This window comes from Sturnus vulgaris, chromosome 17, assembly GCF_052056855.1.
Source record: "Sturnus vulgaris isolate bStuVul1 chromosome 17, bStuVul1.hap1, whole genome shotgun sequence".
Lineage (NCBI taxonomy): Eukaryota > Metazoa > Chordata > Aves > Passeriformes > Sturnidae > Sturnus > Sturnus vulgaris.
This window is the reverse complement of record NC_142259.1, coordinates 8,508,190-8,534,434: the sequence shown is the minus strand read 5'-3', so window position 1 is coordinate 8,534,434 and position 26,245 is coordinate 8,508,190. Positions and strand designations below refer to the sequence as shown.

Below are 26,245 nucleotides of genomic sequence, written 5' to 3'. Positions count from 1 at the left end.
CAAACCACAGCTCTCTGTCACTCCCCAAAATGCACTCTTGGAAATATACAAATGGTTATAAATTCCTGGCTTATCCAGGGAAGCCTTTAGGGGTAGGTTTCAGAGAAATCTTACATATTATTTTTGTTTGAAGTGTTGATACTCACTGTAACACTTTCTTTGCTTTTATCAGCTGAACCTTCCTTTTCCTTAGGAGTGCTGGCTGTTTCTGTGGGTGTAGACTGCACACTTGAACTGGGCTGGGATGATTTATTTAGTGTTTCTGTGCTAATTTCAGTATCTGTTTCCTGCTGTGTCGCAGTAGCTAAAATCAAGGAAAAAGGAGAATGAAGCCACTACTCATGGGAGCCAGTCCACAGTCCCTCCTCAAAGTCACATCTGCACTGAAGAACTGAGCCACTGTGGATCCATCCACCCACCCAAACCCCCCCAGCTGTGTGAAAGGCACCATTACCTGACTGTGTGCAAGATTTCATGTGCTCAGGCCAGTGAGCTTGTTGGCAGGGGTAGTCACAGTAGCTGGTATTCCAACAGCAATAAAAGATGGCCTCTTTCTTGCAGTTGGCACACCATTGCTTCTTCTTGGTCTCATCCACTGCTTGTTGCTTTTCCAGTTCCAGCTGCTTCTTCACCTCAGCGATCAAACGATCTCGTTCTTGTTCCAGGCTCTGACGCATTTCAGCCATTGTCAGTTCTACTCAAAATCCAGAGAAAGATGGGTTTGCATTTTCCACCCCCCAACAGCAAGCAGCAAAACAGTAATATTCATAAGTTTAAAGACAACAGGAAATTAGACCTAGCAGTCTAGGTATCCCCTGATCCCCTGAGTTTGGGCATTGGTTTCATACCTACTCAACAAATGCAAGTCTTCCATCTTTTTTTCTTATTCTGGCACCATGATTTTTAACCAATACCTTCCAATTGTTTAACACTTTAGTTCTAGATGTCCCACAAAGGACCAGAATATAGCATAAACACAAAAAGCAGATATGCAGATGCTGCTAACATGCTTTGTCTTTGCAAGCCCAAACTTTTTTTCTGCTCCAATATTCAGAAAATAGAGAGGATTCCATCTCTTCTCTCATCTCGTTGGTTCATCGTTTCTTGCTTTCTTTACAAAGCAAAACGTGTTAGTTCCAAGAAAGACAATGTGCAGCATTATGTGATGAAGGTAAAATATACTACAAGCATTTCCATTTTCTATGTAGGACAATACCTGACACACTGTTTTGGACTGGCATTTTCATACCTAGATTATGTTTCATTTCTGAAAGTTCCTGTTGATGTAACCATTGGAGTTTTTCTATCTCAATCCTCAAACGCCGAATCTAAATATTAAAAATTTAATAGTTAGTAATAACAAACAGGGCATGGTGTGTCACACATAATTATTCATGCCCAAAGCAATGAGCCATCGTTTACATCAAGGCTCCTTCATATTAACATGAGGACAAGACAACAGTGAACCCCAAACCAAAGTGTGAAGTATTCCAAATATCTGTTTGCTAGATTTGCTCACCATAAAGAGCACAGGGCTCTTTGAAGACAAAAAACTTCTGTTAAAACTTACTGCTGATTCCTCTGAAACTGAAGTCTCAAATTTCTGACTGGACTCAAGAACCTATTCCTCAGTGCTGTGTGCATTTATTAGCATGACATTTCATTTCTTTTATTTTGTTTGTAACTAGATGAGGCCTAAAAAAGATTATCTATTCACTGTGGATCGGGAATGCAAATATCTTTGCTCAAAACTTTGACTTCCTTATTTTGGTTAAAGCAGTAAACAAATCATCACACTTTGAGCTTTATTTGTTCCCATTCATAGTTAGTTTGCACTGTTTAATCTGCTTTTTCCAAAGTTAAAAAACCCCTTAGAAGATATCAAGTCCTACCCTTAGGGAACATTAAAAGCAATGTAAAGCATTTCATTAAAAAAGCAAAATGTTCAAAGTATTTTAATGAAGTATTAAAAACTATGGTCATAATCACATAACTAGAATAAACTACTGCACTACACAGTTTAAAAAATTTTATTTTCAAAAAGACTGACTTCATTTTTGATTTTGAACAAGGTGACAAATTCTTGACAGGAAGACTGAAGGACCTGGGTTTGATGGCTTAATGCTTATCTTACAGAGCCTACCTGGTATTTTTTCAGTGATTTTTTTTCACCACTCTAATCATTACTTCTAAAACAGCACAGAAATTATGTCCATGTATAACACTTTGTAGATACAGTTATGTGGCACGTTTACATATATAAAAATATCAATTTGCATTTTTCAAACTTAAAATACAAATTTGCTTTTTTAAATCTTACACTAACCTCAGCTATTGTACTTCCAGTAGTATTTTTTGAAAGATCATTATATATTTCAGTCATTGTTCCTTTGATGGCATCCATCATCTGAAAGACAAAAAAAAAATTATTTGATATATATTTTTAATAGAGTCCCACTTCCATTTTCTTTCAACCTCCCTACTGGGAACTTATATTGCTGCCCTTCTCTCTAGATAGATAGATAGATGTAATTTACCTTGTTTTACTATTTAGAAGTTAGAGCACAACAATTTTGATCAGGACTCTGATTTTCAAGTGTCCTGAACAGGTGAACTGCTTGACCTTCTACTTTTCTGAGAAATTGCTATTGATATAATTTATAAATAAAAAAATATATAACCATGAATTTGGGGAAGAAACTCAATGCAAAAATATATAATATTTGTTGATTTTTTAATCTAAATATCTAAGAGAGTATGGAAAGGTCACATCCCTTCCCTCACTGTCACTGTGATGAGACCAGTCCTACACCACCTCTTTTCTCCTTAACAACTTGGCATCTGTTTAATGCAAGAACACTCACTCATGACAAGTTCCCACCTGATGAAACTACAGGGTGTTTTAAAAGAAAAGTACAACTTTGTTATAACCTTCCTCCAGAACTTACTTTGCTGGTATATTTAGCAATATCTGCAGCCACATCAGCTGAAGCTGTTGCAATTGGCAGGTCTGTGCTGAGTGAGGAAGAAAGTGTGCTTGCAGATCCAGAGCTGGTAACCATGGAAATAGGCTGAGTGCTTGTGACCAAAGTGATGGTGGATGTGGAAGTGCTCTGGGTGATCTCTTTTTGCTGCACAGCTAAGAAAAGAGAACATTGAGGGGATCAATCACACGAGGAATTATGAAAACAACAGGCAAACTTCTCCCTTCCATAGCAAACTAAACTGTGTGCATGCAACCATGTCAGATTTGCTTTATTTATACAATGGTGCCATCTAATGATTAATTACACCGTGCCCAGCCACTGAACTTGTACATAATTGTAAGACTTAGAGGTAATGAAGTAAATCTAACTTGGAAAGTTATCATTTTAGACTGGCAGTGCAGAAGTCTCACTCAGTTCTAATGACTTATCTGCTGGAGTTTTTTTTAAATTGTATTTCTTTAAGAATAAAACTTTTCAAGCTTTTTTTTACTGATTCCTATTATAAAAGAGGTCTTCATTGCCAATATCCTCAGAAGTGGAATTACTGAAATAAACAATTTGTTCATCTTTATGTGCTATATTTTTGTTTATGCCATTTCAGTATATAAGAAATCTACAGTTTATAGTTTTCACAATAGATTTCTAGACTATAGTATTTAAGATGGAACATTGCCATGATAGGCTTAATAGTAAACAATATTGAAAAAACAAACTCATGGGCTGAACACAAAGTTCAGCCCATACTACTAAGGTATCTATTAAAGCATGATTCTATTAAAAGTTTTGCATTTTACTTCTCCATTTTCACACTTCTTTTTCCTCACTGAACATTTCTGTATCAATTTATGCAGTCTAGAAGCAGAAAGACATCACTTCTTCAACACTGCTTAAATGACAGAAACAAAAGCAGTTTGTGACCAGAGAAATGAGCCTCTGTAAATGTCTGTATGTGAACCATCACCTAAACCTCTCTCCTCTACAAAATCACCTGCATGCCAGTGATGTCAGCAGAGTAGAGAATGTCTCCTCATCAGGCACAGCAGTAAACATTTCAGTTTGTTAACTTGAAATGATAAATGAAGCTGATTTACATAAAGTTGCTGTTAAGTGAAGCAAAAGCAGCACAGGTTTGTGTTACCTTGTGCCAGCTATTGGTGAAGGCTCCAGCAAAGGGATGGTGAGAATACAGTTGTGAAAACATTCTGAAATGCCAAGGCTGTTTGCTCAGTAAACTAGCATCAAAGACTTGTTAAACAACAGGGATTTCAAAGACAAATCCTGGAGCCTGGCTAATTTCATTGTTGTCAAATTATACTCTGAAAAACCCTTCAACCCCTTCAGATCCACTGCTTGTCAAACAAAACTGGAAGCAATTTGTAGATGCTGAGGTGACACTGGTAAACATGCAAGTGGAATAGTTAATGGTTTCAGCATACGATCCAGAAAATTATTCAGTTCATCCTCCCAAATCTGTCATGGCTACAAAGAGCCAAAATATTTATATAGACACACAATTTTTTTTGTCATTAAAGTAAGGAGACATAACTCTAAATACACATAGAAAGAGCAAGTGCAGTGAGTAACTTGTATCCTGAGGACATTATCAGAGTAGAACCACACTTTGAGATTTTGTTTATATAGAAGAACTCTGGGCTGGTCACCCTTGGAGCACAGGGATCACTACTGGGGAATCATGGCACCACAGGCACATTGAGTAAGAGAAGTGAGTACCTTTAACTGCTTGTCTGGTCTGGTACCTTGTCCCCTGAGAGGACTGAGGCTGCTGTGACTGAGACTGCTGGCTCTGCTGCTGCTGCTGTCTCTGCACCTTCTGCATGTGCCATTTCTGAGAAGATGTCTGGAATTTATTTGAAGAATTCCACACCACCCTCTGCACAGCAGGGGCAGTTTCCTTGGGCAGCAGAGGCCTCTGCTTTTTCACAGGGCTTCCTGTGGCAGCAGAGGGAGCACTGGCAGTAGAAGCAGCACTGGTGGTTGCTGTCACCCCAGCTGGGGGGGTCTGTGATGCAGAGCGGGTGAGCACTGGAGTTTCTGGTAGAGGCTGGGTGCTTGCACTGGAGGAAGGTGGAGTTTTACCTACAACTAAACAAACATGAAATGTTATGGCAGCTTTTCACCAACACATCCGATCCACAATTTTCCATCTAGTTTTTTGGAACAGCCATATATATATATACCTTCCAGTCTGCTTTATTTTCCTCAAAAGTAATCAATATTCTATAAGGAAAGTCATTTCAGTCTAATTGAAACTGGTGGCAATACAGATGCATCAGTAACTAAGCAAAACAAAAAGTACAAAACCAAGAAAAACCAGCTTGACTTCATTCAGAAGATATGTGACAAGCTAGCACTTGTTAGGATGTTTATGCCTTACCACTTTCACCTGTCATCCCAATTTCCTTCTGGAGAAAAAAAAAAACATTCCAAAGGACTAATGTCTGAGCAGAAACTGAAGGAACACTATAAACTTCCTAAGCAACAGAGAAATGACACTGAGAACCAAAAGCAGATGACACCACATTGGGCAGGAGTGCTGATCTGCTGGAGGACAGGAAGGCTCTGCAAAGATCTTGACAGATTCAATCAATGGGCTGGGACAATTTAATCAGGTTCAATAAGGCCAAGTGCTGGGTCCTGCCCTTGGCTCACAACCACCCCTGCAGCACTACAGGGGCTTGGAAGCTGCTCAGCAGAAATGGACATGGGGGTGCTGGAGATGTGCCAGCAGTGTGCCCAGGGGACCAAGAAGGCCAGGGCATCCTGGCTTGTATCAGCAGTAGTGTGGCTAGCAGGGGCAGGGAAGTGATTGTCCTGCAATACTTGGCACTGGTGAGGCCACACCTCAAGTGCTGTGCTCAGTTTTGAGTCCTCCAGGAAGGAGAGCAAAGTGCTGGAGCAGCCCAAAGGAGGACAGTAGAACTGGGAAGGATCTAGAAAACACATCTTGTGAGAATTATATAGGTGTGGAAATGGGGATAAGTTTAGGGGTGATTATGGTGATGCTGGGTGCATGGTTGCACTAAATGAAGGTTTCTTTCCAATCCTGATAATTCTGTGAAATATACAGTATATTTAAGATATCTGTATTTAAATCATCCAAAATTTATAGCTGACTGTTCCACACATATCAATTTAGGAACTGGATGAGTCTTTAAAAACTGCAGCCAGGAAAAACCTGTCTGAATGCTGCACTGACAGGGTTCTGGAAAGGGACAAAGACCTTCAGGTTTGCATGCATCAGATCTCTTTTCTTTTTTTATCAGATCTCTTTTCAAAGCATTTTAATATCTTGTACACAAAGGTAGAGCCTTGGAACCATGCACAAGATACAAATGATGCCTATAATATACTCTTTTATACATACACACATATATATATATATATATATATATATATATATATATATATGAATATATAAGCCCACTTTTAATTTTACCCAGAATATGTATCATTTCTTTGCCTCTCTATCAAAGTAAAATTTTAGGATTACTTATTATCTCAACCATCACTGGTTTAGGCCACATGGATCAGTGGTTCTGAAATTCATAAAGCTGCCTTGCTTAATCATGCCCAAAATTACAATTCTCTTCTTATTTGATAAGCCAGTTTCTTGATTATCTCATAGCAACATTTATGCATTGAATTCTGTCTTAAAATTCAAAATTCAGGAGCATTAAGTGCTCTTCTAAAGTATGCTTAGTTAATGGATTTAAAACAGTATTTTAAATAAAACGATTGAGACAAGATGCTATAAAATATCAATAAGAAGATTAAAGTTACATGAAAAGTAAAATATTTTTCAATATAACCATTTACATCTGATTTTCTATTTTTCAAAAGACTAACATGCAAAACAAGCTTAGCAAAAGCACATTACTCATTAATTGGGATTGCTTTCCTCTTTTAGCAACACAGAAACCAGGTACAATAGCTCAGAGATAACAAGTGATTTAGTTCTTTTGATTATCACTGAGTGCATTTACATTGATTTGAATGGGCTCTTATGCAATTTCTATGTTTGGTAAGTTCTAATTTCTTCTGTACCTGAAATGTTGGGAAGCCAATGGAAATGTAGAGATTCGACTGAAAGTGGTAAAAATTGCAAAATAAACTCTACATTTGTCACAGAGGGAAAATTATGGATATTCATAGCTCTACACTGCTGAAAGGAAACAGTGAAACTCATTTTGTTCAAACCAGAAACTACAATGGGCACTGAAAACCTTTTTCATTGTCACAAAGGATGAACAAGCACTCCTGAAAATTGTTTTAATACAGATATTTTTATCTTAATGCAAAAATAAAGATGGCAATTCTACCTTTGGTAACTGCCCTACAGAACAGAGGAGGAAAAAAAAGAAATCATTTCATCCTACCATCTTGTTTGGGAGAAGGTTCTTTAGATTCTTTCTTGTTTTTCCTTCCTTCACGAGCACAATGATCATCTCCTAGATCGATGACGAGTTCACTCTCAGAATCAGAGTCCAGTCCCAGATGCACAGTTGGAGAGTCTGTTTCATCTTTACCTTTCAGCTTTTCTTTTGCAGGATGCTGTAAACTCTTTCCCTTTTCAGAAAATTCTTTTTCAGTGTCTGAAACAGCCTTTTCCTTGACTGCTTCTTCTGTTTTCTCCACTTCTGGACTTGTGCTTTTAAGTTCCTCCTTGTCTTCATTCTGTGCTGGAGGCTTAGGTTTTTTTTTCAAGCTCAATGATTCTTTATCACTTCTTGCACCTTCCTTGTCCTCACCATCCTCTTGATCGTTCTTTGATTTCTGATCCTCATCACTATACTCACTGTCACTGGTATCAGATTTTTCAGAATCTTCAGAGTCACTGTGTTCTACTGCAGTATAAACAGCTTCAGATATTTCATTTATTCCTAATTGTGGGAAGGAAAGTACATTCCATGCTGACATCAGATTGACTGATATTACCAAGAAAACACTTTATATACTGGAACAAAGTGTACACATACCATGACCTTAACTTCAGTCCTTAAGCTACAAAGCTTAGTGCCCCATCCCAGCACCACAATGTGTAAGAATGAACTTCTACATACTCCAATTAATATTTTTATTTCATTTAAGGATCCTCATTTCACTTCTTTTTCCCACTACCTGCAAGGTCTTTTGTTCAACTCAGCACCCAATGCTGGCAAATACAAAAAACCTTAAAAATCAGCAACACTATTCACCTGATCATAGTTACTTACATCCATTCTACTTACTGCAACTGACAGAACTTAGGCAGAATTCTCCAATTTTTCAACATGCAAAGCAGGTAAAACTATAATCCTCTCCTACTATCTACACCAGAATGGTACAAAAATAGGTTAAAAGATGAAAGCTTTTTAACAAAAATTTGAAGCATCAAGTCTCACTGAGTTTTAAAGCAAACTAGTTCAGTGTTCTGAATTCTGCCACAAGGAGTTTCAATATTCCCTACTCTTGTTTTAAAACCTAAAATATTTCTGGTTTTACTATCCAAAAAGTTATTTAACCTCCAATTTAAGTGCATCCTTCTGATGTCCCCTGTGGCCTGGAGGGACACTCACCCAGCTGTGCTTTACAGCTCTCGATGGTCTTGTCAAGGTTGAGCTGGAAGCGGCTGCGGATCTGGCGTTTGGGGGAGATGAGCTGCACTGGGGTGCTCTGCTGCTGCACTGACTCACTCAGCTCCTTCAGATCCATCTCAGCCTTGCTACGATCTGCACAAAGAAACACCAACTCAGAAAAAGATTTTACAAAAAAAGAACCGAGATCGTTATCCAGATAAAACACGTTTCACCAAACAGCAGTGCAGACAATCTGGAACATGCTGCGCTTTTCTTTATAATTGTCGGCTAAATAATAGCTCTAAAATTACTTTACTACCAAAAAAAAAAAAAAAAAATTCTTCCTCTCTTCACACACAAAACACATGCATCAATTATGGAGATATTTTCTCCATCAATTTGAATTGATCAAGAAATTCCCATTCAGGTTTGTAAAGCTGTCTGACAGCACTTCTACTAAACTTACTTACTACTGAAAGTACTACCTTCACAGAGAAAATTATATAAAAATAAAATCCTTGTAAGATTATAAGACATTATAGTCATCATCTAAAATCCAAAAGATAGTTAATGAGAATACATGTAAAAATGTGGATTATTTCACTGGATAGATTAGTAAATTCAAGATAGAATAGTACCTTTTTCAGTATATGTCAGCAAAACCTTGAGTTTTCAACTACATGTATAGAATTTTCACTCTGAAATGCACACATCTGTCTGCAAAGAATATATACTACAGTGCTAAGGCAAAAACTGTCTCAGCAACTAAGTTTCACATTTTTGCTTCAATTTTCCCATTTCAGAGGCTGTATTTGTATAGCACAGTCCCTATCCTTTACCCTTTGTCAGGAGTGCTGACACTAGTGAGGGCACTAAAACAGTTGGAGTTAGCTGGGGGAAGAGAAAGGACCCATGAAGAAGGGGGAAAAAAATAAAGAAAACTATGCTTGGTCAATTTAGCTCCTTCAACTGGCTCGAGGTAGGATCAGAAGAGCCAATGCCATAAGCTGAGAAAAGCCAGAGGCCATGGAGATGGCAAAAGGTAACACTGGCACAGTGTGCATTTGTGCTTTATTTTCAACTTGCATTCTAGAGTAGTTAAATATGACACAGCATAGCCATATCTTACTATATATATATTTTTTCAAAACATTTTCTGTTGAGGCACAACTTAGAGAAAACTGAAATAAATATGAAGGGTTGAACCAATGATTCCTCTGACCAGACTTTCTTTGTAAGTTTGAATTTCATATCAAGGTACATTTTTATTGTTTTCTGCCTCGGTTATCCAAGGGCAGGTCCTATACTGCTAGAGACACGTTTTTCTTCCCCCTAAATCCCTGAGTATCTTGCTCATTCACACCTCCATTTTTCAAATTAGCAAGTCTGCCAGTAGCAACACATGGTTCATTTCTGTTATTTCTCCTTCCTTTTTGCTGAATTGCAGACCACAGAGTCCCCCTCGCACTCTCCTGAAGATACAAAGTGTCTTTGTTTTCTGGACTCTCACTTCTGCCTTTGCAGAGAAACCCTGTTCACATCATGTATGACAAGGAGACACAATGAGTTATGTTGGAAAAATTCTGACATCCACAGAAGAGCCAATGTCTGGCACAGCTGACACTATTCAATGAAGAAGGGCTGTTATTTTCACTCTCATCACCAAAAAGTATATTTAATAAAGGAAACTCCCCTATATCTGAAAAAAAACCCAGCTATTCTATTTGAGAATGTACAAGGACTTCTTTTATGGTATTACTCATGGACCATAAAATCAGATTTTTCCAATCTATGCTATTTATTTAAAGTGCTCCAACTGATGTCTCCCATCTGTGGCTCAAACAACTGCAGCACTATGTATTTCTTAATGTTTTTCCAAATGCACTGTCCCCTCAGATAAGGGGCCAAACAGCTGCAGTGCAGCAGAAGAAATTAATTCTACAATTATGTCCACATATATGACCCACAGAAAAACAGACTTGTGAGCTTATATTCAGAATCAGAATATCTGTAAGGCACTGAAGACATGAATTCATTATTAGAACTTAAGCCTCCCTGAAATACTAACACCAAGGGGCAAAATCTTGGTTCTCTCTTTAATATCACCTGGAGGTAAAAAGCAACCAGAACTGAATCAGAATGCTCACAGGAACAAAGTATGACTGAGGAAACTGATTTACATGTTTGGCTTGCAGAACTATTTTACCAACTTAGTACTTACCTACTCCATCTTTCACAATTCCACAATCCCAAAATTTACTTCTAGGGAGTTTCAAGACTTCAAGAATTCTGCTAATTCCTTTCATCCATCTATCTCCCTAGAGAGGGATGGTCAGTGAGGAAGTGATGTGAAGGCAGCAAGAGAGAAGCCCTAGTAAATCCTAAATCCTAAAGATCACAAGAAAACCTTGCCAGCAATTCACTTGAGAGAGACTGAGTGGTGAAGAGCAGCAATGTTCATGTAATTACAACCTTTACAAACTTACCTCATGTTTAGACACATTCATTTGTACAGTCCAGCCAAGAAAAAAATTATCCCTTAACTACTTCCTTTCATCAACAGGAAACAATAATGGAAACTTTCTTTTACAAGATAAAAACCCCAGTATATCTGATGAAACAACAATTACATGTGTGCCTCATTTAAAGACCTTTGTTCATTTAAAGCCACATACAAACACATTTGTTCATATTATGCTGCACTGACACCACCATAATTTGTTCAGCTGTAAGAATATCAGGTTTTCAAACATCAAAACTAACCAAGGTTAAGATTCAGAATGCTTCCTGGAGTGGAAGTTCTTTCTTGCTTGGCAGAAATTGGCGTTGATGCTTGAGGAGAGAAAGGTTTGGGACTGCCTGACAAGCTCCCTGCTTGACCTGTTCTTGTTGGTGCTGGAGAAGCTGAAAAAATACAAAATTAATAAAGACAGATTTAAAACCAGAACACCTACACATGACAATTCTTCTTTTGTTTTTTTAATTTATTTCCACTCTCCATTCACTTTAATAGTTACAACTATTTCCTGCTATTTAAATTGTGACAGAAAGAACTGCTCTTTCTCATCTATAATACTGGAAGTTAAATGCATCTCTTTTTTTAATTTCCTCATATACCAAGCCATAATACAGACTGTCTTTAAAAAGTACATGGAATAAAACTAGTCCATTTCCAAAGTCATGTACCTCCTTTTTTTTTTTTTTTTACCTGTATTTTTCTCAATGAAGTCCATGGATTCTTCACTGGCACTAAAATGACTGGAAGTTGCTTTTTTCTCTGCATCCTGTTCAACATCAGAGCCAGTGTGAACAGAGGAGTTTGTACTCATTGGTGACCGTGGCATATCTGTCAGTGAAATCCTGCGACCGGTGCCACTGCCCAGCATGGACTTGCTCATCAGAATCTTGGGTGATGCTGTCATATCAAAATTCAGTTTGATTTTCTCTTGTTTGTCTGTCTTTGCAGTTCCAGCAGCTGGGTTTGCAGGGTCTAACAACATTTGGTATTGATTGTTGGGAGTATATGGTGTCCGGAAAGGTGCATAATTAAATACTCCAAATTTTCTACGAATGTTATCAACATAAACCTCCATTTCTTGCATTGCACTATTGAAGATGCTTTTAGTCTTTTTCACAGAAAAAGGAATTTCTTTAGACATGAGGTAGCAATTATTTATTGGAACCCAGGCCCTATATATAAAACAGAGAAATAAAAGATAATATAACTACATTTCACACTGTGAATTGACATTGCCAACTTTTATGCACATACTCATTTATTTTTGCCTAATCATAAATCACATAAATTTAAAGAACCATCATTACATTCTTTTAATATTTCTGTGCTTAGTTTTGATAAGTAAGCAAATTGCATGCCTTGGATTATCACTGGCTTATTTTACTTTACCCAGCAGCAATAAAACATGACTTAAACACTGGTCAAATATGACAAAATATTCCTAATTGGAACACTAACTGCAAGACAACCATTGCTAAACAGTCTATCTGTCATAGCACAAAAATGGAAAAAGCAGGTAAGGAAATGAATACTTCAAATGCACCTTCTTAGAAACATTTTACACCCCAGGCCAGGTTGACCAAATTCCCCAGTGCCAGGAAAAGTTCTATTAGCCAGTACTGGCCAGATTTTATTTACCATGAAATGAAGCAGAACTGCTGAAACTGCTTCCCAAGATCCTAAGATAGCAGGAACTTTGACTTAATTATTCCATGACCCTGTTGGGTTTTTTACAGTACATACTATTATAGATTTATAGTTCTAATTCATGACCAATCAACTTGTATTCATCATGGCTGTGTCCATCTAAGCAGAGGATTCACAAATACAGAGGACTCCTTTCAGATCAAAACTGGTATTTTCAACACAGGTTATATTTCTGTATCTTTTAAACCTACAGGTGTGTGCACATTCCCATAATGTTTAGACAACATAAATGATTTCTTTGGTTTCTCCCACCTTTAAGAACGACAGTTCTCCCCAGCACAACACCAGACACAGGAATTAAGCTGCATACTCACCAGATTATATAAGTATCTTACAAACAGCTCAGGTTCTACAGACATCAGGTAAGCAACTAAAACTGTGTTTGCTACAGTATTACACTGTTTGTTAGGCAAGGTTCTAGAGACAGGATCCAAGAAACTTGTAAGCACACAAAATTACAACACTCATTTTTTAAGTACAGCCAAAGACATCCTTTGGTTCAATTCCCACCTGTCATGTTGGCCAAAGAAACGGGCATCGACTTGCCCATCTTTATCCCTCAGTGCTTTAGCAGGCCAGAATGGAAAGCCTTTGAGTTTAGCCCAGACCAAAGGGTGGGGATTGCTCTAGAGGAAGAGGTAAAATATACAGTAAGAAAATGTAAGCAGTACTACCTTCAAATCTGATAATAAACATGATTTTTTTTTTTTAATTGTATGTGTTAACGTAGATTCAGAAAAGATCCAACATGCACAAGGAACTTGCCAAATACAAGATTCCATTTTACTATAAACGTAGTAAATCCTGAGAGGACAAAATGATAAAATTATATTTAAAAAACTCATCAAACATAAAACCTTATATATCTTGATTAAACTTATCGTAATTGCACTTCTTTATTTATTTTTTATTAGTCCCCTCCAAATATATAGCATAACTAAGTTAGGCTAGAGCCAATCTTTGAAATGCTCAAATTTTCACTTAGGCTTGTGTCTTGGCAGATCATAAGACACTAAAAAGTCCTTGACTTAGGGTAAGCACTACTTAGTAACAACCAAAACATCAGTGTGTCATCAACATTATTCTCATACTAAATCAAATACACAGCCCTGTTCCAGCTGCTAAGAAGAAAAGGATTTCTCATCCCAGCTGAAACCAGGACAGTCCAAGAAAGAACTTGATGGATTACACACTTCTACTTAAGAATCTAAATGTATCTTCCAAAATTCGGTTCAGTATTAAATAGGAAACAGACAAGCCATCAATAGGTCATGAAAGAAAAATCAAGTCTGAACTGATGCACATCAGAAAGAGATGTTCACATTTCAGAAATCCTCTGAGCACTGAGGGTACCACACATAAGCACTGCTGGCACAAGGCAGTTACCTTCTATTTGAGGACAGACAACTTGTGAACTGGTTGCTGACAGCCTTTACAATTATTTCCAACTGGACCAATCCTTCTGTGAAAACCTGCAATCTTACAGCTAAGTAACTTGAGACAGCCTGACTCCACAAGGATGATATGCCAGCACAAGCTGCTTGGTAAACTACAGCAGCTTTCCTTGACTCAGTGACTACCAGAGGTTGAAAACAAAGAGGGGATTACAGTCAAATGAGGACTGCTAGTTTAATGTAGTAACTAGACTACCATAATTTTTAACTTACACAAGGCTCACAAAACCAATTCTCGCGTTTTTGGCAAGCAGCTAAATAACATTCCGGACATACTTCAATTTCATTCATCTGGAAAGAAAAAGTAAAGTTACTGGAGAGATTAAACAGAGTCCAAAGTGTGATCATTTGCATTTATTCAAAGGAAAATCATATTGTTACAGTAGAAGAACCACAAAAAGTACATTTATGCATCAGAAGATGTTGATCTCTTTTTCCAGCTCCGAATATTTATTAACATGACAGATGCCTTTGAGAAGAATCCATATATCCACTTTCTGCTCTTCCCTCCCCACAAGTCTTAATCATAAATAGTGAATATCCTACTGGAAGACACATTAGCAATGCCTTTGCCAAATGCCATTCTGTAGGCCATGGATATGCATACCCAAATGTAAGAAAACCTACAAAAATTATTAATCTGCAATACACATCTTGGAAAACACATATTATGTCACTCACAAATACATGACATGGAACACTAAACATACAGAACAATTAATTTAATTGGGACACTCATACCTCATGCTCACAGATTTTGATGATGACTTTTGCTGTTTGTGTCAATTTGTGATTTCCTGAGGAAACAATAAAATGTTTTAACCAAGGAAACTGTTATGGTAGAACTATGATAAAATCAACAGTTTTCAGACATAAAAGTCGTCCATAAAAACGAAACAGAAGATCTAAAAACACTATGTAAAAACACATGCATGAACTATATGCTTGCAAAAGCAGAACATCAGCATTCCTCTTCTCAATGTAACATTTAATAACCTTTAAATGCTCCTTTTTGTAGCCTACTGCAGCCTTCCCTGCACTGACACACTCTTTCAGTGAGGGAGGTGCTGTATGATCTTCTCAGTTAGCTCTCAATCAAGTGCTATACAACGCAAAACATTAAAGCAGTTTGGGGGTTGGAACTAAATGATGCAGTTTGGATCAGGTCACCTAAGGTCCAAACCATTCAATGATCCTCTGAACCCAAACCATTCCATGATTTTACCTTATTTGAAATGTTTTCTTTAAGGTGCAATGAGCAAGTGACAGCACAGGTTGTATCTGGTCTATAGTTTTATTTATGCCAGTTGTTAAAAAAAAATTGTTGTTTTTAGGCACTATGGTCATTAACAGGAAGACACTTTCAGTGTTGAAGTCTACAAATTGCTCCATGACTTTAACTATCTCAAAGTTTCATATCTGAGGATGCAAATACATATTAATACCTACCCCCATTGTAAATAATGCAGTTGTGCAAAATCCATTTGGCATCAGCCAAAAATGCTTCAGTGCAACCGTACATTTTCTTTTTAACATTCTGTAAAGAAGAAATTAAGAATCTATCAGGAAACAGAAATCAGTAAAAAGTGACAGCTTCTTTCTGAATGTTGTGTCCTATCAGTCATACAATAAATCTGGCTCCTGGAGGTGTCCAAGGCCAGGCTGGACAGAGCTCTGAGCAACCTGGTCCTGTGGAAGGTGTCCCTGTCCACAGCAGGGGGCTGGAGATGAAATTGGAAGGATCTTCCAACCCAAGCTGTCTGTGATTCTATGATACTTATTTACTGCAGACTTATGATTCTCAATGCTTAACAATCTCTCAAATTCAAGGTGCCTTTTGACTGCCCTGAAAATGTATTGTCTAAATTAAATGTAAATAGTGAATTATTTAGATCAACATCTCAAACATTTCCAAAAAAACCCATGTTTCCTAACACAGGGTTAGGAACACAATGTTTCTGCAGGAAACAGTCTTTGGTTTCTTCTGCTGATGTATTATCACTCCACAGCAGTTTTAATTTATACAAGACCCAAAAAAAATTCTGGTCACAGTACATTAGACAATATGTTTGATATTATAGTCTACCTAGTGGGTAAAGCAATTTAATTAAATAAAATCAGTCCCGTGGTTTTGTTAACATACTTTATACCATAAAGACATCGGCTCCACTGTAAGGACACAGAGAATGAAAACTTGTCTCTTCACCAGGTCCTGACAGAACAAAGCTCTGCAATGCTTCACTCTTCATTAAGCAATGGAGAATTTCTTCATTATATGTACTTTCAAATTACTATTGAACTGAGAACGAAAGTTCCATTATCCACCTCTTGACTGTTTCTTTTTTCTTTTACACCTCAGGTGCAGTGGAGATTACAGTATTTGTTGAATGATCAGTAAAATGAGTCTGGAATGACCCCTGGATATACATCAAATGGTCCCCAATTAATAAACCAATGATCCACAATGATCAAATGAAACATAATGCAACATAATGATCAAATGAAAATCCTGCTTTAAGAAGTCTCTCCTGGAGATCATTCATGGAATCAAATTGATTTAATAGGAAGTCAACAGTGTCTGACTTGTCTTTTTCACACTATTTTTTCCCGAGCATTTGTTACTGGCTCAGACAAAACAGTGAAGTTCAGTTAACATATGATTGTTTTTAAGCTGTAAATGAACTGACTTTCATAATAACCCAGAAACCACCCCACCTGTCAGAATAATTTCAAACAACTTCTCTCCCCCTGGCATCAAACATTTTAGAAATGTTACAGATAGCAATCAAACTCAAGGAACCTTCCTCTGTTAGCTTCATACAAACCTTCTCTAATGTACAAAGGTCCATTGGATGAAAGATATATTCTGCATAATCTGGGTGTTGATCCAGTGAAACTGGCTTTTGAAATGGCTCTGTCTGTTAGGGGAGAAAATAACTACACTGGTTACTAATACTGAACAGCTTCAACAATGACACAACACTCACTCATTTTTTAATACTACTGCCAGCTGTGTTATCAGGCAAAAATATTCAAAGGTAATTATAGACCGTTGTGAGGTAAATTATTAGCAGAACAACAGGCACTAAAAGGTCCCATTTAACTGATTTTTCATATGCTGGATGTGATGAATTGCAAAAATCACAAAAACTGGGGGATTTGTAAAAGGGACTGTTGTGATTTACAACACACAATGGCACATGTTTTAGACACACGGAAGGAAATTTCCTCAGCATTTTAGAAGCATGTGATACAATCAACCTCTGTGGTAAGAACACTTGCTAATAACAGAGAGAAGCTACATTTCCAACCTATATAATCAATAATGCAACAGTGTCGGTGACTAGGGCTCCTATATATATATATAAATATATTGGGAAGAAATCACGTCTCTACATTCCCCTTTTATGTTCAATACAGCACTGTCCACTTTCAGAGAGTAAGAAACCACCACCTTCCACTGGAAAACCACACTGTACTTTCATTATACCTATTGAAAATACATCCAGAAGTTACACCACGAAAGTACATTTTAAATGCACTCCCAAACAGTCTGTCCAACCCAAACTAATCTGTATGTGCTAGACAGGTGGCAGATAGAACAGAAGCTGTCACAGACAATCTGATAAACTAAACTAAACATTCATCATCCACTAAAGGAAGTAAACCCCAGATTATGACAAACACATGATCCAAGCATTTAAAGAAGAAAATAACAAAAAATGTCCTTACCCCTGGCTGTTTCATTTTCTGTAGTGCAAACTTCAGTAGATATGATAGCTGTTCAATGGTGAGCATTGTCATTGCTTTACTCTGTGTTTCTATGCATTCTGCAACTGTGATTTTCTAAAAGTTCAAATTAAAAAAAAACACTTTGTCAGCTAAAATTTCTAGATAAATCCTTCTCCACTGAAACATTCTAGCATTCAAATGAAAGATAACAGCTGTTTTATAAGAAACAAAACGTTTCTGATAATGTAGTACAAATACTTCAGATGCCTGTTTTACCTGGGTTTTGGCCTGTGTATGTTATCAAAAAAGAAGAAAAAAGGAGAAGACCAGAAAATTATCCAGCATCTTCCATATCATGCAAAGTGAATATGTGAATACATGAAATTCCCAAATACAATGTGGGTTCAGAGCAATGTGAGAGTGAGAAGGTCACCTGGGCTCTAATAAAATAAGTGATCAGAGGAAAACATGCCATAAACCGATTTGCTTTCATTACAGATACTTGGATGCTAAGTATTCTCTCCCCAGAAATCACTGGAGAGGAATGATTAAATTCTTCCACAGTAATAAAATACCCACTTGTTCATGTAGACCCTATAGTGCATTCTTTCTGCACTGTTGAAAAGCTAATCAGCCCACCAGAAGAAGCACAAGTTAAACTAGTGAAAACTGCAGAATGATTTCAGAATTACTGGTGCCTGATGAAGAGATCAGTCTGTGAAATGGTGCTTCTCTGGAGCTGGAGACACAAAGGAAGTTGGAGACTCGTGGTACAAACACAAGGCAGGTAACACACAGAGAAAAAGTGGTGAAGCAGAGCCACGGATGCCTCATCTTCTGTACAAGTTTTTCTGATGCCCTGACCAAGAGGCAATGTAGGAATAAACCAGAAACATTTCAGAACACAGAAAAATCTGCTTAAATCTCAAAACCAAGAAAGAAATCCACTCCTTGTATCAAACTAACCTCACATTCTGGGCAAAACCAATCCCCCTCTGGTTCGGCTGTCAGTTTCAGACACTTAGCATGATAAACCCGAGGACAGAGTTCACAGCAGAGGACTTGGCCTTCCCGATGACAAACCCAGCAATAGAAATCATTCCGTCCATCCTGTGGTACAACATCAACAGGGTCTGTGGTGAGTGGCTGCTTCATATAGTAAAACGGACCATGTCTTAGTTCTGACTGAAATGTAGGCAAGAAAAACAGGTTTGGTTTCAAAACAAATTTGCATTTTTTCAAATCATAATATTCATAATATATATAAGCAAACAGCAATTTACAGAGTTTGATTAACATATATGCAAGCACAGTAACTTAGTCATTGCACAAAATCATTCATAAAGAAGTTTACTGCTTATTCAGATGCTGAACGATAATTTGCACTCAAGACCAGAAATAAATTTTTTTGTGGCAAGTGAGGGCATTGAGTGCAAGACATGCAATCCAACAAGAGCCAGCAAACACTTTCAGCTTCAGGAAAGAAGTATTGCTATAGAAGCCATTAGGCCCTTGAAACTCAGAATTTCATGGGGCCGTGCAAGCCAAATACCAAGAAATTTAGTGGTGGCTAAACCTGGGACAACTGAAGAAGTTAGTCCTGAAACAAGGAGTTGAACACCATGCAAATCTGTGCGAGCTTGCAGCAGTTTATAGCTTTGTACCATGAAGCAAGCCAATGCTGGTTTTGATTAATAAGGCAAACTGTAGAGAAGGATGACAAAGGAGCAATTTCACATCCTGTGCAGCCACCTCCGCTACAGGAGAGATTTCATTCACCATATAAATGCATGTCATAATTTAAGACTCACATCTCTACTGGTTTGCCTGCACTAGAAAACAGTGTTAACTTTGTAACCTGCATGAACTGGTCTTCCCCTTGAGCCTGACAGCTCAAAGATGACACAGCTGACGCCAAAACACAAGAAGTGAAGAGCCTGAGATGGCTTAAATGAGTCCAGAAATACCTCGAGTTTGTTATACCATCTTTGAAGACTGGCTAACATTTATTGGAAAACTACTTTCTATTTATTAATGACAAGGGAACTCAAATTCTCTGTTTGTTATTCATTATAAGGGTGGTTTGCTGAGGAGAGAAACAGCCTTGAGATTTTAGATAGCACATTTAATGTGACTTTTTGTTTGATGTAAAACCACTTGCTTGTGACTTCACTTATAATTATCCAAACACTTGTAGTCTGAAGAACCATTTTGTTTGATCCTCAGGTCATTTTGCAAGTGTCCTACACCATTTACAAATCTGCAACTTCTGAGACTCTCGTGATTCACAGAACAGGGCAACCAAACGTGTGTTCTGTACCTCTGAGGCATCCTGGACAAACTCAGTCACATGGGGCATAAATATTGTCCCCAGAAAGCACCAGCTTGCCACTTTGAACTATGGTATTTCTAGATACCTAAAGTTACAAAGGAGGAGGTCTAATTATTTGCAGGAATAAGGGATCTTCAAGCTAGAAGCAACAACCCACCAGAACATGTTGTGTCTCAAAAAACCCCAGATTATCTAACACTATACAATATTTTAGGCAAAGAAAGGATGTTATCCATAAACTCTCTGTCACCTTAAATTTCACATGATTTTGTGCCAGTTTTGGTGGTTTTTATTTTCTATTCTACAGATGATAAAGCCCAATGAGACACTTTGCTCCCACCACAGAAACGGGCCATGTGTTACTTCTGTACTTTCTATATACACACATTTAAACATGACAAGAATTTCAGAAGGATGGTTCTTCGAGATCTTAAGGAATAAGTGGGACAGAATAAGGGTTTAAATCCATTTCAAATTAATTACTACAACAAGCATTCAAACAAAGAAACCAGAGTGAGGAAGGGAAAGTTGTAATTTCCAGTGCAGAAACATGTTTTGCTGCAGCCAAGTAAATGCACCACAGCTGTGAGACCAACATCTCAATCCTGTATACGGGCAATGGCAGCTATGGGGCACTTCCTCCACTGCAGATAAAGGAAATTATCAGAGGAATTTCATACGTATTCTGACTTTGAAGTGGATATAAGTAGTATATCCACACTAACTTTGTAAGCTTCAAAGATTGTGCTTTAAGAAAAACATAAAACCTGTGAAACTTCCACAGAAATCATAACATCCAAAATGAAGAGAAGTCAATTTTTGCTGGAACGTGAGATAAATTGGCTTTCTGTTCAAGGATGCTTTTATCATTTAGACATCTATCACCTTATTTTGCCTAAGCCAAGTTTAAGAAATAAAACATGAAAGCATTTAGAGACCCAAAGAACAAAACTAAGAGACTGAAAATGAATGATTCAACTGCATCAAGGGACCTTTTCACTTGTCCTAGTCAAAGTAATGTGTTTTAAGAGTTAAAATTTTAACAGTTAATAAAGTTCAAGCTCAACTAGGTGGCAGCTTGTTTTAAAGGCTGTATTGAAATTATTAAGACCTGTAGAATGACAAAGAAAACTGAAGAAAACAAACAACAGTATTGTAGTGCTGTTTTGGAAAGTAAAAGATCACTATTTATATTCAGTTTAAAGTAATATTGAAAATAGTAGTAAAACAAGCTTACAGCTTCAATTACTTTATAACTGACTAATTAAGTGTCAGAACTTCCTGATCTTTCATTTTAGTTACATTCTACAATGCCTTCATTCTTTGCTCGATTTTCAGAATTTGAAATACTTGATGGCACCATTCTGAATATCTGTTACTGCACCCACAACACGTAATGCAAAGCTTCGTGCTTAAACTACAGTTTTAGTAATGGTATCTTGAAATGTTCAAGTACTATAAAGCACTTTGTAATGTAGATTATTAAGTTAGAGGTTTCCAGGGAGGTTGTCATACCTCAAAACAGATTTATCAGTCAATCAGAACCACAACTATCAGCTACATCATACTCAAACTCAGCCTGAGAGCAAAACTAGAACCTGTATGCTCAGCTCACATCTGCTCAGCAGTAAAAGAATCTTTAAAAACAGCTCCTGCTACCACAGAGAGCAGAGTTTGAACCTATTTAGACACGACAATCTTCAGGCATGCCCACTTCAAATTTGACATGCAAGACAACATCAAATGAAAAGCAACTTGTAAAAGCTAAACAGAACTAAACAGATGATATTTTCTTGCTAACTTGTAATGAACACAGCAAATTAAGCAAGTCTGATAGGATTTCTTCATTAGATACAGAACTTTATTCTATCCTGCACATTTCAGGTCTGAGATACCTGGAAAACAGAAAAGCATTTACCACGGGGAATTTATCAAGTTCAACAACTGCAACTGTTTTCACATATTTTTAAATGCAAGAAGAAAAAGTGGAAATTAATGCTCAAGGATTCAATTCCACTGTTTGCAAAATTATCTCTAAACTGCACAGTTACAAGCTCAGACTTCAGAGGGGCAATATCTGCCCAGAAAATGTCCAAGATGTAAAGGAATAAACCCAGGCTGCAGCGGACCTCAACAAATGCCAAGTTGAGCCCAGTGCACCTCCACACGATAGAGTTACACCTCCTGATTATTCTGAAATAAAATACAATTTACACTGAGTTTTAAGGCCTGATTTATTCAGTTTTTGTTCCAGGACAACTGCAGTGAGTAGGAATTTCATTTTCTTTCTTCACCAGTACAATTGTACCAGGATAATGTGGATGCTTTTATGCCAGGAGAAAGTGCTTTGAGCACTCAGAACTTAATCCTGTGTTTATATGACACTGGCAAAAAAACTCGTGACACAAGAAAACACTTTAAAAAATACACAGGCATGTCATTGGTACATCAGGTGTGAAGTAATTTCAGTAAGGCTGAAGACTGCTTTCATGTAATCTACTCCAAGATGATACAGATGCTTTACAGCATTTGCTATTCAACAATTCATATAATTCTTTTATGTCCATCATACAATGAATCAGAAATTGTCAAAGTCTTGTGGAGTCAAGTTCTTCTAAGAAGGACAACAAATGCTCTCAATTCAGCATTCAGAAGACAGTAACAATAAGGTTACAAGCATAAAGACTGAAAAGTTAGTGTGATCCTTGCATTTCACTAGTTTGGTAGGAGTGTACACTGCCTGGAAATTTTAAGGAAGGAGAGGAAATACACAGAGTACCAAGGTGGAGCTGACTAAGGGGCAGTAGGAAAGGACTGTGAGCAGATGAGGAACTTCACTGACATTATGAGACCCTTCTTGATCTAGGTTATCACACTGCTGAACATTCCCTGCTAATGGTTTTCATTAAAAAAAAGCTATTGTTGGTTTCGTTATTGTTATTATTAGTTATTGTAATTATTCATAATAATTCTGTTCCAAATTGCATTTATTGGTTATACATCTTATTACCTTTATGAAATCACTAAGCAGGACACAGGTGGTCTTTTTCAACAGGTGTAAAACAATAATCAAAGAGCATTAAATTCAAAATTATAATACCAACTCCTATCCCCAATGCATTAAAAAATTAATATACATTCCTTAAGAGTACAAAAATGGAGCTTCCTTCAAGAAGAATGAGCTCCTGATCAGGTATCTCTACATCCTCTACTGTTTCATATTCGAGTCTAATAAAACCATGACTTCTCTTACCTGCTCTTTATTATTACTGTTCAATAGACCAGGCTTCTTTTTCTTTTTTATAGGGCTTGTTGATGCATCTTGAGGTGAGTGGCCATTGGAGGAATGTGGAGGGCTGGGGAATTTCCGTTTTTGTGCTGTGCGTTCAGCAGAGCCAGGATCTGTGACACACACAAACAACGTGGTTAAAGACTGCAAATCATTGAAAAATGTTCCAACAGTGTTCTGGTTTGTCATTCACACTGCAAAGATTTTTATTTCATCTTTTTAAAACATGAGCATTTGCAACTTCATTCTCTCAGAACAGAATTTCAGTAATCCCTAATGAATATGAAATGCTCAGCTCAAGTAAAAAGAACTTAATGATATTTTTCAAAAGAAACAAGTACACAATCAGCTGTAAAGGACAGTCATAGAACAGTGATAAGATTCTGACAAAATACAAGTGAAATTTCATCAGATTCAGATCAACAAATTTAATTTTTCCTTAAGCTTTTAATGCATGCAACAAAACAAAATTATACACAGAACCACAGGGATCAGAATTCAAAAATATCACAAGATAAACAACTGAAATATCCCCCCAATATTTGACTGCACAGAAAAAAAATAAACTCCAGTGGTTTTGGCGACTTTCTACAGGAATCTGTGGAAAATATAGTGCTATATGATGACTTCTCATTGACCTAAAGCTTGGTTAAGATGTGTCAAATTAGCATTTAGGGAAACTATAAATACATATGAAAAACACATGAAAATATAGATGGAAGGACATATAACATATAAGAGAGAAAACAAACGCAGGAGTGTTTGCCCATCCTGTGTTTTACTGCTCTAGAATAGCTACACCAGACTAACAACATCTGGAATTTCAACAATTCTAGAAGTGTCTGCCACTAGTTCACAGTCACAGTGACATCAGCAGTGCTGCCCAGCAGACATGTTAGTGTCAGCTCTCAGAGAAATTCTTCTGTTGACATAAGTTATAAAATGCTGACAAAAAGTAGTAAAGCTGGTTTAAATAAACAAACAAAAACTTGTCATGTTTTGTGCTTTGACAATTAGACCTGGGACATTTTTCCCTTCACACACAACCCTCCCCTTTTACACATATTGGCAGCATTTAGCACCAGTTATCTGCTGACATGCCTTGGCTGAAATCAATCAATACAATGTGTCTGAGGCCATTATTGTTACTTGCTGTGTTTGGATTCAAGCAAATCTGCCTCCTGCTCCATTTAGCCCAAAATTTAGATTGATTTGACAATACAAAGAGCTGCTATGTCACCTATGTATTCGAAAAATACAATGTCTGCTTCCTCCCCTCCTTAAGCAATTATGATAATAAAAATGCCAACACAGCACAAGTCTGCTGACAGGAGACTCGGAGGGTTTGTCAGCTTAGCTGATTATGCACAGAAGGTGGCAGAAGAACTCCTTGGGCTGGGAAATGCTTCATATATCCCAAGAGAGCTGTGCTAATCCAGCTATCCTGGAAGAAACTGCAGCATCAGTGTCAGCTAAACCAAAGCCCACAACTAAATTAAAATGATCAAACCTAAAACCAAACAAGTTCTGAATGCTATTTTTTTCATGAAAGCAGAATGGAGCTTATTCAGCATGGGAACTGTTTGCATTCAGTGATCCACAAAAAACAGCATCATACCATGTCTTTTCTCATCTTCCCATCATCACATTAAAGTCTTTGTTTATTTATTATAATTTGCAAACAATATCCTCAAAAGGGTCTCCAAGCCCAAGTTTCTCACCACTAAATAAAGCCATCTCTGTAACTCCCTGAAGAGACTTGGGCTTTTATTTCCAGATTGTACCTATGCAGGCAGACCATAAACCAGGAGGGGACATGGACAGTAGAGTTTTCTGCCCTTTGGCTTTCCTTTCTCACTTCCAGGCACAAAACTTCCACCAGTGGAGCACATAAATTCTCTTTCAGCTCTTCAGCCTCAGATTGTGGGGTTTACTAAGAAGTTAACTGTGACACTGCACCTTGTGCTTCATCTCTAAGGATGAAAACCAGCTGTAAAGTTCCTGCCCCCATAACGTGATGCTTTTCACTTTTAAATGTTGTTTCTTTCCTAAACTAACTGATTCAGGGTCAGGAAAAGTGTTAAACTGTTATTAGCTAAACCAGAATTGAATGATTATTCAGTCACAGCCAAATCCAAGCTACATGTCAGCAGAAAAGGAGCTGATTCAATATCAATCTTATGAAATGGTCACACAAACATGTATATTTGGTTAAGTAATTTCAAAAACTACTTAAAGTGATGTCATTTTCCTCCTTGGTTCAAGAAGCCTGAGTATACTGGGGATTTTCAAATCAACTAGTGGTGACTCATAGACAACATACAAAAACTGACCTGAAATACACTTCCTTTTTTTTTTTTCTCAGCTGGCAAGTTATTCAAATGCACAGAGGTTTTCTTGAGGCAACGTAACTGGAAAAATTAAGGAATAGACAGGAAAACAGCAATGCACAGGCATATTTTTTCAGATTTAGCTGTGCTAGTGGAATAGGCCAGTGTCTTTAACTACCACAGGATGTTGCCAGTTTACCAATCTGTGAGGGATCTGACAATATGAACAATCTTTTAATTCAGTTCAAGTAACAAAAGAATGGTAGCATCTTCTTAAATTCTAATTATGATTTTTAAAACGCATTTTGTGTGAATTTCTT

The 26,245-nt window shown here is 37.3% G+C and overlaps 1 protein-coding gene across 10 annotated transcripts in view; it reads right to left on the bottom strand.

Annotated features, from left to right (window-relative positions):
* The window catches only part of ZMYND8 (zinc finger MYND-type containing 8), a 50,262-nt gene that overhangs the window by 5,817 nt on the left and 18,200 nt on the right, over window positions 1-26,245 (bottom strand). For 8 of the 10 annotated variants that reach the window (XR_015807334.1, XR_015807335.1, XM_014888944.2 and 5 more), the window contains exons 3-20: window positions 23,560-23,708; window positions 18,941-19,159; window positions 17,975-18,088; window positions 17,068-17,160; window positions 15,692-15,779; window positions 14,984-15,039; window positions 14,456-14,533; window positions 13,299-13,414; window positions 11,772-12,253; window positions 11,327-11,467; window positions 8,564-8,716; window positions 7,385-7,888; window positions 4,719-5,090; window positions 2,949-3,139; window positions 2,327-2,407; window positions 1,250-1,328; window positions 455-694; window positions 147-304 (exon numbers count right to left, since the gene is read on the bottom strand). Coding sequence is in view for 8 of the 10 variants with exons in the window: in XM_014888944.2 (XP_014744430.1) it covers window positions 147-304; window positions 455-694; window positions 1,250-1,328; window positions 2,327-2,407; window positions 2,949-3,139; window positions 4,719-5,090; window positions 7,385-7,888; window positions 8,564-8,716; window positions 11,327-11,467; window positions 11,772-12,253; window positions 13,299-13,414; window positions 14,456-14,533; window positions 14,984-15,039; window positions 15,692-15,779; window positions 17,068-17,160; window positions 17,975-18,088; window positions 18,941-19,159; window positions 23,560-23,708 (3,314 nt within the window). In the remaining 2 variants the exon portion in view is untranslated. The remainder of the gene's footprint in view (window positions 1-146; window positions 305-454; window positions 695-1,249; window positions 1,329-2,326; window positions 2,408-2,948; window positions 3,140-4,718; window positions 5,091-7,384; window positions 7,889-8,563; window positions 8,717-11,326; window positions 11,468-11,771; window positions 12,254-13,298; window positions 13,415-14,455; window positions 14,534-14,983; window positions 15,040-15,691; window positions 15,780-17,067; window positions 17,161-17,974; window positions 18,089-18,940; window positions 19,160-23,559; window positions 23,709-26,245) is intronic. The other 2 variants (XM_014888949.2, XM_088174959.1) reach the window with 1 other exon arrangement.